Genomic DNA, 13,324 nt, shown 5'->3' with positions numbered 1-13,324 from the left:
ACTACTCATCACAGCCCCAAACTGATGGACGAGCGGCACTGACCATTCGGCATTCAATTGGTAATCCAGCCCGTGTACTTACATGTGGAGTCGCAGCAGGGGATAATGTATTTTATGGGATACCCATCTTGCTGCTACACCTGGTCCTGTGTGCCCCGCCGACCACTCTGCATGTAAGCGGTTAATTTTACAAAGCTGCCTCATCAGTGGCATCATCTCCGCACTCGGCTTGTTTCTCTTCATGCTGCACCGGCAGGGTCACAGAGGAGGGAGGAGGAGTTACACTACTGCCATCTAGTGGTAGTAGATGTAATTGCTGTAACGCTGCTTATGTAATGGGAACGGCATTACCACCGGGGGGGGGGGGGGAGTAATCAATTTGATTACTAGTTACCTGCAAAAGTAACGGCGTTAGTAACTCAGTTTACTTTTAACGCCGTTATTCCCATCACTGGCTGCCTGCAGCGGGCGGGGCTGAGGATTCCTCACTGATGTCAGTCGGGAGGGGAGGAGGAGGGGAGGGGGAGAGGAGGAGAGAGGTGACGGGTCACGTGAGCGGTGAGTGGCGCTCTGAAAACTTGTAAAGAATAGCTTATTTTTATAAAACACAGACACAGGGGCACACAGTATTATTAAACAGACTGTAGACAGGATATGAAACATTAAATGAAACTACAGCAGCAGGAGGGGAGGATGCGGGCACTGACACAGGAGCAGACAGGCAGGGAGGGAGGGGGGAGAGAGGACAGAGGAGGACAGGGGGGCTGCGGATGATGGAAGCACGTAAACTGACCATGGCGTCAGGGCTCAGCAGCCATGATATACCATGGTCAGTTTACAGAGGGAGGGACATAGCCAGGCAGGATCAGCCAGGTATTTTAGGTGATAGAAGGGGCCAAATTACACTGCACAAGTACTGTGCTGTATAACATGCTTTAAGAGAACAGGATCCATTATTATTTTTTATTATTTTTAAGTTAACAAATGCTTTAAAAATAATGCTGCTGTTTGCTCTTTAAAAATAAATACTTAAAATAAGTATGACTAAGCCCCTCCCCTTCATGACATTGTTGAAAAGGGGCGGAGCATGGGTGACTTTAAAATGATGCCCCCCCTGAAAAAAGTTCTGCGGACTCCCATGTTTAGGGCTGTGTTTGCCGCAAACCGCCACCAAGCGACGCTAGCACTACATCATTTTTAAATGTGAAGCTCTGTCCGCTGTCTATTCATACTGTACATTGTAGGCTGTGTTTGTAAGGCATCCAGGCACTGTCGAAAAAGCGCCCTAAATGCTTATTCCTAATGCCAATGTGAATGAGGCCATAATGAGGACAAAATGTTTTCGCTTTCTAAGTACTTGCAATGTCCCATTTCATGGAAGAGTGCCTTTTGCCTCCTATTGGCCTATTTCAGTATAATTTTAATGGTTGTATTGTCACTTATAATACTGCTGATAGCACAGAAACATCCTGCTGTGCTGATAAAAAAAAAAAAAAAAGAAGCCAGAATCCAGGTGGAGCCTACAAACCAGTCTGACTGGTTGGAATTTGGAGCCGCCCATAGTGGATCCTACCGAGAGAAATTTAGAAACAAGGGACATGGATTCGAAGAGAAAACTGTGAGAAAACATCAACAAAAGCCATGTGTGGACCCAGTAAGTTTCCCTTTTATTGATAATGACATCATCATCTATTAATGCTGATTTAATGAGATAGAATGAAGAGAGGAATGTGATAGAAATATGTTAGGTTACACTCCCAGACGCATACTTATGAAAATGTCAGTGAATGATGCTGTAACACGTATACTGCGTCTTGTTTTAATTATTTATTTTACTCGATTCTGCTTCACCCTATTATTGGATGTTGTACTTTAATATTAAGAAGCTCAGGATTCGTCTTTGGCTTGGTGGTTATTGGTGACCATGCGGAAGCATCGCACACAGGCGAAGGGGTTAAAAGGGTGAGAGGTTGAGAATTTCTCATCTGAGTGGTTATCGGCCTTCATACAGATTTCTCATTATTCCTTGCTCTCTGTAAAAAAAAAAAACCTTTATAGATCATTGACAAGCCAAACTGTTAAAATGTGCTGACAGGATCTGACCGTCAGGGATCTGTGCTGGGCAGGTGGTATACTCATGTGACACCCGTCTTGTTTAGTGCCAGTTTAGGAGACGGTATATACTGTGTATTTTATTGGGATTTTTTGTGATAGACCAACACAAAGTGGCACATAATTGGGAAATCGAAGGAAAACTAATGTTTTTCAAAATTTTTTTACATATATATATACGTGAAAAGTGTGGCGTGCATTTTTTATCAGCCCCCCTGAGTCAATACTTCGTAGAACCACCTTTCGCTGCAACTACAGCTACAAGACTATTTGGGTATGTCTCTACCAGCTTTGCACATCTAATTTTTGCCCATTCTTCTTTGCAATCTGTCAGATTGGATGGAGAGCGTTTGTGAAAAGCAATTTTCAAGTCTTGTCACAGATTCTCAATTGGATTTAGGTCTGGACTTTGACTGGGCCCTTCTAACACATGAATATGTTTTGAGCTAAACCATTGCATTGTAGCTCTGGCTGTATGCTTAGAGTTGTTGTCCTGGTGGAAGGTGAACCTCAGCCCCATTCTGAAGTCTTTTGCAGACTCTAACAGGTTTTCTTCTAAGATTGCCCTTTATTTGGCTCCATTAATTTTCCCATCAACTCTGGCCAGCTTCCCTGTCTCTGCTGAAGAAAATCATCCCCACAACATGATGCTGCCACCACCATGTTTCACGGTGAGGATTGTGTGTGTTGGGGTGATTAAAGGCACAGAGGTAGAATGGACGCCCAGCACATAGCACAACGGCTGCAAAGGCGTTCAATGTGTCTCCTCACTAGTATACATCAATAACAAACAAAATGGCCCTTGCCCCCACCTATAACTGGCCTTCACAGCAAAGAGCACATGAAAGGGCAACGCATGCAAGACAAAACCAGAAAAATTCCCAACTCAATTCACCAACCAGTTTGCTTACATGCTTCATGATGCTGTATGTTCACTAAGGTTCTCTTAGGCTGGCCATACATTATACAATTTTCTGTACAATTTTCTTGAAATTTACCTTGAAATATGTAGTACAAAGGCCTGCCTAATTGGATACAAGTGAAAGTGTTGTTTAGCTTTCACCTCAAACTATGTGGTTTGTGGTAAATCTAACAGAAAATTGTAGAAGGAAATTGAACATGTATGGCCAGCCTAACAGACATCTGAGGGCTTCACAGAACAGCAGTATTTATACTGAGATTAAATTACACACAGTTGGACTCTATTTTCTAATTAGGTGACTTCTGAAGGCAATTTGTTCCACCAGATTTTGGTTAGGGGTATCAAATTAAAGCCCCTTTCACACACAGAGTCCATCAGGCGGACTCAGTTTTTCTCAGCGGTGGATGGATCTGCCGATCCCCACTGAGCAGGTGGATGACAGCTGTCTCTATGACATTCTTCTCTATGGGGGAATCGGATGGGAACGGACCATCTGTCTGTTCTCATCCGATCCGATCGGCCAGACGGATGGAAAATAGGGTTTCCATCCGTCCGGTTTTGACGGATCGGATTGGATTGGATCAGACATGTCTCCACTGAACTGATGCCCCATAGAGATGCATGGCGTGTCCGTTCAGATCCACCAAAAAAACTGACAGGCGGATCTGAACGCACTCCCTGTGTGAAAGGGACCTAAAGGGGGCTGAATACAAGATGCTAAATACAATGCATGCCACACTTTTCAGATATTTATTTGTGAAAAAGTTTGAAAACCATTTCTCATTTTCCTTTCACTTCACACTTATGTGTCACTTTGTGTTGGTCTATCACATAAAATCCCCAAAAAATACAATGTTTTTGGTTGTAACCTGACATAATGTGGAAAAAGTTCAGGGGGTATAAATACTTTTTCAAGGCACTGTAGTACTGATTGGACAGGGTTTGCTAATGTTATGGCTGACCATACTCTATATAATCTGATTGTGCAATCTCCTTTAGATTTACACCAATCATGTAGTGTATGAGCCTACCTGATTTGGTATTAAAATAACAGATTGTTTTGATTTTCCCTCATATTACATAGTTTTGTTATACTGTATCTAAAAGAAATTGTACAGAGATTGCACAATTAGGTTGTATACACTGCTCAAAAATGAAAGGAACATCTTAAAAACACATCAGATCTCAATGGAGAAAAATATCATGCTGGATATCTATACTGATATGGATTGCGTAATGTGTTAGGAACAAAAGGATGCCACATCGTTTGATGGAAATGAAAATTATCAACCTACAGAGGGCTGAATTCAAAGATACCCCAAAAATCAAAGTGAAAAAATGATGCAGCAGGCTAGTCAATTTTGCTGAAATTTCATTGCAGCAACTTAAAATGGTACACAGTAGTTTGTATGGCCCCCACGTGCTTGTATGCATGTCTGACAACATCGGGGCATGCTCCTAATGAGACAATGGATGGTGTCCTGGGGTATTTCCTCCCAGATCTGGACTAGGACATCACGAGCTCCTGAACAGACTGAGGTGCAACCTGGCAGCGTCGGATGGACCAAAACCTAATGTCCTAGAGTTCTACTGAATTTAGGTCAGGCAAGTATGGGGGCCAATCATTGGTATGAAGTCCTTCATCCTTCCGAAACTGGCTCTCGGCGCATGAGGCTGGCATTGTCGTGCACCAGGAGGATCCTAGGACCCACGGCATCAGTGTAGGGTCTGACAATGGGTCCAAGGATTTCATCCCGATACCTAATGACAGTCAGGGTGCCATTATCTAGCCTGTAGAGGTCTGTGTTTACCTACATGGATATGCCTCCCAAGACACTCACTGACCCACCACCAAACCAGTCATGCTAAACAATGTTACAGGGAGCATAATGTTCTCCACAGCTTCTCCAGACCCTTTCACGTCTGTCATATGTGCTCAGGGTGAACCTGCTACCATCAGTGAAAAGCAAAGGGTGTACCTGCCAATTCTGGTGTTCAATAGCAAATGTCAATCGAGCTTCACAGTGCCGGGCAGTGAGCACAGGAACTATTAGAGGACATGGGGCCCTCAGGCTACCCTCATGAAGTCTGTTTCTGATTGTTTAGTCAGAGACATTCACACTAGTGGCCTGCTGGAGGTCATTCTGTAGGGCTCAGGCAGTGCTTATCCTGTTCCTCCTTGCACAACAGAGCAGATACTGGTCCTGTTGATGGGTTAAGGATCTTCTACGGCCCTGTCCAGCTCTCCTAAAGTAACTGCCTGTCTTCTGGAATCTTCTCCATGCACTTGATACTGTGGTGGGAGACACAACAAACCTTCTGGCAATGGCACGTATTGAGTGCCATCCTGGAGGAGTTGGACTGCCTGTACAAACTCTATAGGGTCCAGGTATCACCTCATGCTACCAGTAGTGACACTGACCCTAGCCAAATGCAAAATTAGTGAAAAACAGTCAGAAAGAATGAGTAGGGAAAAAAAAATGTCAGTGGCCTCAATCTGTAAAATTATTCCTGTTTTGAAAGTTGTCTCGTTGTTGCCTCTCTAGCTGTGGCGGTCGGTGCATTGGGGGCACAGGGGCGCCGCCCCCCCTATCCATGTGTCCGGCCCCCTAATCTGCATGCGGGGCGCTGGACGCATGGAGCTCAATGGGTTTTTTTGTTTTTTTAATCACCTGATTAGAGCCAGAGGCTCTAATAGGCTTCAGCAAAGGGTGGACCCGGGGCGCAGAGCAGTGCGCCCTGAGCCAACCCATTGTGTGACATTGTCACACGGATCCTCCTCCTGGCCAATCAGGAAGCGGGTCCTAGACCCACTTCCTGATTGGCCGAAAGGCAAACCCCATGCCATTGGCCAAGGAGGAGGCGGGAGGATTCGAGGAGATGCCGGGGGACTGAGGAGAAGCCGCCGCCGCTGCAGGTAAGTGCACTGGTCTCGGGGGGGGGGGGCATGATGATCTCTGCATTGAAGGGGGCACACTGATCTCTCTCTGCATTATAGGAGGCACACTGATCTCTCTCTGCATTAAAGGGGGCACACTGATCTCTCTCTGCATTAAAGGGGGCACACTGATCTCTCTCTGCATTGAAGGGGGCACACTGATCTCTCTCTGCATTAAAGGGGGCACACTGATCTCTCTCTGCATTAAAGGTGGCACACTGATCTCTCTCTGCATTAAAGGGGGCACACTGATCTCTCTCTGCATTGAAGGGGCACACTGATCTCTCTCTGCATTAAAGGGGGCACACTGATCTCTCTCTGCATTGAGGGGGGCACACTGATCTCTCTCTGCATTGAAGGGGGCACACTGATCTCTCTCTCTGCATTAAAGGGGGCACACTGATCTCTCTCTGCATTAAAGGGGGCACACTGATCTCTCTCTGCATTAAAGGGGGCACACTGATCTCTCTCTGCATTGAAGGGGGCACACTGATCTCTCTCTGCATTGAAGGGGGCACACTGATCTCTCTGCATTGAAAGGGGCACACTGATCTCTCTGCATTGAAAGGGGCATACTGATCTCTCTGCATTGAAAGGGGCACACTCATCTCTCTGCATTGAAGAGGGCACACTCATCTCTCTGCATTGAATGGGGGCACGATGATCTCTCCGCATTGAAAGGGGGAACGCTGGTCATTCTGCATTGAAAGGGGGCACACTGGTCATTCTGCATTAAAAGGGGGCAAGCTGGTCTGTCTGCATTGAAAGGAGGCTTGCTGTTCATTCTGCATTGAATAGGGGCACGCTGGTCATTCTGCACTGAATGGGGTCACCCTGGTCTGTCTGCATTGAATAGAGGCACGCTGGTCACTCTGCATTGAAAGGGGGCAAGCTGGTCATTCTGCATTGAATTGGGGCACGCTGGTCATTCTGCATTGAATGGGGGCACGCTGGTTTGTCTGCATTGAATGGGGGCATGCTGGTTTGTCTGCATTGAATAGGGGCAAGCTGGTCTGTCTGCATTGAAAGGGGGCACGCTGGTCACTCTGCATCGAAAGGGGGCACGCTGGTCATTCTGCACACTATACCTTGATTACTGAAGGCCCCTTTCACACTTTTGTGACCTCAAAGTCACGCAATTTTTTCCAGCGTTTTTTGCCGCAAAGCAATGCCTATTACATTTTTCTGTTTGCGCCCCCCCCCCTCCCCCCAAAAAAATTCTGAGCACCAGCCGCCACTGCTCTCTAGTGTACTTGTTGTTAATTTAATTAACATCAAAGCAGCTGAAACTGATTATCAACTCCCACTGCTACTTAACTGACCAGATAATTATCCCAGAAGTTTAATTGACTTGATGCTATACCCTGATTAAAAAGTGTTCCTTTGATTTGTTTGAGCAGTGTAGTTGTCCGCCAACCTGTGTTGTCTGCAAGTGCTCTCTAGACATTGGATCATTGCCCAGTCTATTTGTAAATGAGACTGTCACCTAAATGTGTACAGGAACCTTAAGGTCCAATTTTTTCAAATATTTTATTTAGAAAGGCAGAACAGTGAAAATAAAACATAAGTCAGTCTTTGACAGAAAGATACACCAATCACAAAGTGTAAGCACCATCAGTACAAAATAAACAGTCAAAACAGTTTTAAAATAATTGCAAGAAAAAAACGTAAAACTGGCCCCCACGTCCGGGAAAAAGCCCGCGAACCGTGTCCGGAACCCATCAGAATAAGGCACCTGAAATACTATAAAAATATCAGCAGGGTAACAAAACTTTTCCAACTGTCACTACCCAACCTTTTTAAGGTGTCAGGGACACAAAAGAAAGGAAATCAGAGCGCAGAGCGGAAATTCAAAGGGAAAACAAAGAATGCAGGAAACAGAGAGGAGCAAAAAAAAGGGGGGGGGGAGGGGGGGGGCAGGAGGAGAAGGGGGAGGCATGGGGAGACCTCGACATGGACGACACCGCGAGCCACCCAGGCCCTGTCTCTAGGCATAGGTCGGGGACTTCACCTTGTCAGATAAGGCGAAGACGTTCCAGTAACCCCAGATCTTTTCATAACGATCCCGTCTGTGCTGCGCCGTAAGGGTAAGGTCTTCCATCCAGTTAATTTCCTCCATCTTACGCATGCAATCTTTAATAGTGGGGGCCCAAGTCGATTTCCAAAACATCGAGATGCAAGATTTAGCTGCACAAAGCACCAGAGAAGGTCCAATTTTTAATACGGGGCATACTTACAAAGAAGTTAATCTGACAGTAACCGAACATTCACTGCAGGTAAAACTTATCTAGAAACATGCCCCATTTACAGTATGTGTTGTGTTCAAGAATATTTAAGCTCAGTTGCAGCCCTACCTATTTTTTAGTTTTTTTCAGTCAGGCAGCATACCAAGTAAAGAATATGGCATTTTAATTACCGGCAAAAATGTGTCTGTTCTACCAGGGAAAAGGTTAGGCATATAACAAACAATGCTAAAGAAGTGTCTTAGTGGGCAGTACATGCAGGAGAGTAATATGAAAGGTATGTCATTGGGAAGTATGTGAAGCAGAAGAATGTGTGACAGTGGGCAGTATATGCAGGAGAGGAGCATGGTGGGTATGACAACAGGCATTATGTGCAGGAATGAAGAGTATGACAGGGGGAGGTATATGAAGGAGAGAAGCATGGTGGGTATGACAACAGGCATTATAGGCAGGAATGAAGGGCATGACAGGAGTAGGTATGTGCAGGAGAGGAGTGCAGTGGGTATGGCAAGGGCCAGTATGTGCAGGAATAAACTGAATGACAGGGGGAGGTATATGCAGAAGAGGAGTGGTTGAGTTGATTAGCAAAAGGCACTGGCAGGGGTGACTACTCTCAATCCACAAAAAAACTATGCATGGGAGCTGAGTGCACTTCTGGCAAGTCAATATGTTTTATCTGTACTTTCAGGATCTTTAACACCTAGGCTAAAGTGGAGTTCCACCCTATTTTTTCACTTTACAGTGCTGAGAGCGCTGCCCGATATGTTCTGGCGGGGAGTCCCCTTCACCAAAGCACCCCCCCATGTTGAGGGCACAGGATCTCGTATGGTTCAGGAAGGGGGTGTCACTCGCTCGCCCCCTCCCCCACCCACCCCCCTTTCCTGGCCTGCCTGGCTCCAAGCTCAGATAAGGGTCTGGTATGGATTTGGGGCAGCTGATGAGTCACTCGTTGTTAGGGACACGGCGGCCAGCTTCCTGGCCTGCTCCTAATACCACCAGCTTATATTAAAGACACTGGTGGCTGCCGGCTCGAAAAATTAGCATCTTAACCAGATCTAAATTGTAGCTGAGTCGCTAAACAGCTGCTTTAGAAATTTGCAGTGAAAATGGAGGGGAAATTTGCATCGAACATGTGTGAACCTAGCCTAATTGTGAATGGTCCCTGAGACATTACTGATTCAAAGTCTAAGCCTAATTTTACTTACTTCATATGTATTCTAAATATAAATACATACATATACTTTTTTACCTTTCCCTACTCAGTTTAGGATATTATGATACTGTGTACATAATCATATGAGAAATTACTATTTTTACTTATGCTGATGAAGGTGATTGAAATGCATGGCGAATAGTTATACAGGGAAAAGCTGCCTCTTTTCTTTGGCCACCTATGAACAATGTCTGCTGGGCTCAACGGTATATCCAGCCCTGGCTATAATATTGAAAAATGAGCAGATATTTACAGGGTTTTGGGTAATTTGGTGGAAAAAGCATTGATGATGTTCATAGTAAGGGAACCTTACATAAAGACAGACAAATTTCATAATTTTTGGGCCTCAAAAGTCCCAAAAATTGGGGAATTTGTCTGTTGTTATGTATTGAATTACAGGGATGTGGTACCCAGCTGAGTACTGTCACCTTGAGTCTTTGTAATAGTAAGGGAACATTACACCAACCAATCAAATTTCACTTTACCAAAGTTAGCTCAGTGAAAGATTATGGTTCTGTGTTATGGGTAACTGCAGTTTACATATAGTAATTAAAATTAAAAATTAAAATAAATTAAAAAGCTCCTAAAAAGCTAAAGAAGTGCAAAAACCCTGGCAATATCATATCATATGCAAATGTGGCTTGAAGGTAGTCTGCAGTAAGGCAATTATTAAAACACTTATTTAACTAATTAAAACAAACAGCAGTGACAATGCTGTTCTGCACTAACCACCGTGAGGCTTAGCTCTGAAAAAATAATTTCTGGCTGGCTTCTTGGAACTAGTTATGAAACCAATTTCTGATTGCAGTTTGGTCTTTTTATTTTTTTATTTTTTATTGAGGGCAGTGATGTGCAAATTCTTACTGCAAATCTACTGCTAGATATGTTTTGTCTAGCTGAATGAGGCAAAATGTTTGCTTGATGTACCTACTATAATGAAAAAGTGTTTATATGCCTTGTAGTACTTATCGCGCATTAAACTTAACACACGCCTGTGGCTAAATTATTCTACTGGGCAGCATAAACCCTTTACCATTACAGTACTCTTTGTTTACTCTTTCCATTTAGTTTTTTGTTCCACTCATTTTTCCCATTAAAACATTAGTGAAGTGTTGTAACAAAAGGCGATGAGCTTGTTGGAATTGTGCAGTTACGTACTGAGTTTGTTATTTTTTTTTTATTTATATTTGGTACCACTTTACAGTAGGATATGCAATATATATATATATATATATATATATACATACGGAATATTAATACCAACCTTAATATATAAAGAGACCAGAAGGCTATTTGTTCCTTAGATCTTACAAGCTGATTGATTCAGATTACATTTATTTACATTACCTTGGGCAGCATCAGTTCAAAATTCAGTGTATATACTGTATATGTTCAAAAATAATTTGTTTGTGTGTTTCCAAGTTAAAAAACCTGATAACTAGGTCATTAAATGTCATTGATCCATATTGTTACTATTAGCAATATCTAGGGATGTAAAGCATTCTCTTAGGAAACCCATCTCCGTGCAGATGGCAGTTAAACAAATATCCCATTAGTTAACAGTCATGGCCTTGAACGGAACAGATTGTTAATAATTACAATCTGTTTGCTTTAAAGTTAAATATAATTGAAACCCTGTACCTTTAGAAAAGACTCTTTACTAGTCCCACCATGCACATATATACTGAACCTATATCAGCTGATGATTCATAAATCATTTTGCCAAATTGACTCTTTATCCTTCAAAGGAAACCTGTCACAAGAAATGTAGCCTGCCAATGAAGACTTTTCTTTCTAAGAATGGCAATTACCTGAGAGTCATGTGGATCCTGACTTTTCTCTGACATTTATTTGCTTTATGATTGTTGTCCTGAGCAGTGTTGTAGCTGGACACATTCGGGGCACTAATATTTTCAGAAGAAGATCACCAGTGTCCTATTTTTTATTTTTTTTTGATGGGTGTACTTTCAAGTAATAGATATGAATTATTTAACCACATGCCTACGGGCACTTTCACCCCCTTCCTGCCCAGTCCAGTTTTCAGCTTTCAGCGCTGTTGCATTTTTAATGACAATTGTGCGTTCATCATCTGAAATTTTAATAAATCTTTTGAGACAGATAGAAGCCTTCTTTTGGTGGTATTTATTTACCACTGGGTTTTTTATTTTTTGCTAAACAAACTAAAAAAGCCTGAAAAGTTTGTTTCTGTTATAATATTTTGCAAATAAGTAACTTTTCTTCTTCTTCCTAATGTGTGCTGATGAGGCTGCACTGATAGGCTGCACTGATGTGCTCTGATGAGGCTGCACTGATGTGCTCTGATGAGGCTGCACTGATGTGCGCTGATGAGGCTGCACTGATGTGCGCTGATGAGGCTGCACTGATGTGCTCTGATGAGGCTGCACTGATGATCATTGATGGGCTACACTGATGGTCACTGATAGGCTGCACTGTTGGTCACTGATGAGGTTACACTAATAGGCCACACTGATGGGCACTGATATGCTGCACTGATGAACACTGATATGCTGCACTGATGGTCACTGATGGTCACTGATTATCAGGGCCCTGATTATCCATGTAAATGTCCCTGTCACAGGATCACCGGTTATCACCTTTTCTTTCCTCAGACAGTGACAACGCTGAGGAAATGAAATGCCGATAACCAGCGTTTGTATACATGTGATGAGCTGTGATTGGACACAGCTGATCACATGGTAAAGGGCCGCTGTGATTGGCCTTTTACCTCAATCTGCGATCAGCTGTGTCCTAAGGATCACAGAGTGGACCCGATGCACTCCCCAAGGGCATGTCGGGGGAGGGGGGAGAGTGGGGATATGGGAGGACATCAACAGACGCCCTCCCAGAACTGGAAGACTGAGCTATAGCCAGATGATGGCTACAGCGTGGCCGGTAAGTGGTTAAAGTATTTTTGTAACAAGCAGTTAATGAACTTAAAGTGGAATTCTGGGCTTATACTAAATAATCTTAAAACTGCTTCCACCCCCCTTCTAACACCTATACTAACACTACCTTGTGGAAGAAAGAACCGTATACTTACCTATTCCCAGGCTGCTTCGGTCTGGTCACGTGATCGGCTTTCCATCAGCTATCACCAGATTCAGGGGAGAGGAGGGAGCACTGACAACGGTTGGCCCATAGTAAGCTCTTGTTTGGATGCCATCACCACTCAGACATTCTAGCTGATATTGGAAGGGTCTCTACCGTCCCCTGTAGCCAATGCTGGCTGACACAGGGGAGATCATGTGACCAGACTGGAGCAGCCTGAAAATGGGTGTGAATATGCATCTATCTTCCACAAGATAGTATTGGTGTTAAAAGGTGGGTGAGAGCAGTTTTAACATTATTGTAAGCCTGGAATTCCATTTTAAAGCAAGTCCATACTTACCTCTGTAGCTCTAAGCACTGTGCAACAAGTTCTCTCTGCAGCCCTGCTCAGCCTACTTGTGCTGTGCTGTGCTGATGCTACAGTGTAGGTTGAGGACCTGGCTGTGCAGTTTTTCATAGGTATCTGGATTGGCTGCTCTAAATGACAAAACTTTTGGTGGTGAGAAATACCCATATATGTATTTAGTATTTAGCTGTGGTAAGTGCTGCAATCAGTCTATGCTGTTTATAATTTTTTTTGCTGTTGGTCTAAACTTTTAACCACTTAAGCCCCGGAAGATTTTACCCCCTTCCTGACCAGGGCCTATTTTGCGTTTCTGCACTGCGTGATTTTAACGGACAATTGCGCGGTCGTGCGTGACCGAGCGAGAGCGCGCATCCGGCGGCACGCGCTCGCTCCCAAAACCCTTACGTCGCTCTGCCTGTGAGGGGCTGACTGCCGACGTAAATAGTCGTGCGGCAGTCGGCAAGTGGTTAAGTTGCCCATA

General features: G+C 44.0%; 1 protein-coding gene across 1 annotated transcript in view; it reads left to right on the top strand.

Moving 5' to 3' along the window:
- The first annotated feature begins 1,532 nt into the window (after positions 1–1,532).
- The window catches only part of TMEM54 (transmembrane protein 54), a 55,725-nt gene continuing 43,933 nt past the window's right edge, over positions 1,533–13,324 (top strand). Inside the window, exon 1 of the mRNA XM_082246565.1 lies at positions 1,533–1,654. Within this exon, the coding sequence (XP_082102691.1) occupies positions 1,642–1,654 (13 nt within the window). The 5' untranslated portion in view covers positions 1,533–1,641. The remainder of the gene's footprint in view (positions 1,655–13,324) is intronic.

The sequence above is a fragment of the Pelophylax lessonae genome (assembly GCF_965119305.1).
Source record: "Pelophylax lessonae genome assembly, chromosome: 2".
Taxonomy (NCBI): domain Eukaryota; kingdom Metazoa; phylum Chordata; class Amphibia; order Anura; family Ranidae; genus Pelophylax; species Pelophylax lessonae.
This window is presented reverse-complemented; position numbering and strand designations above follow the sequence as displayed.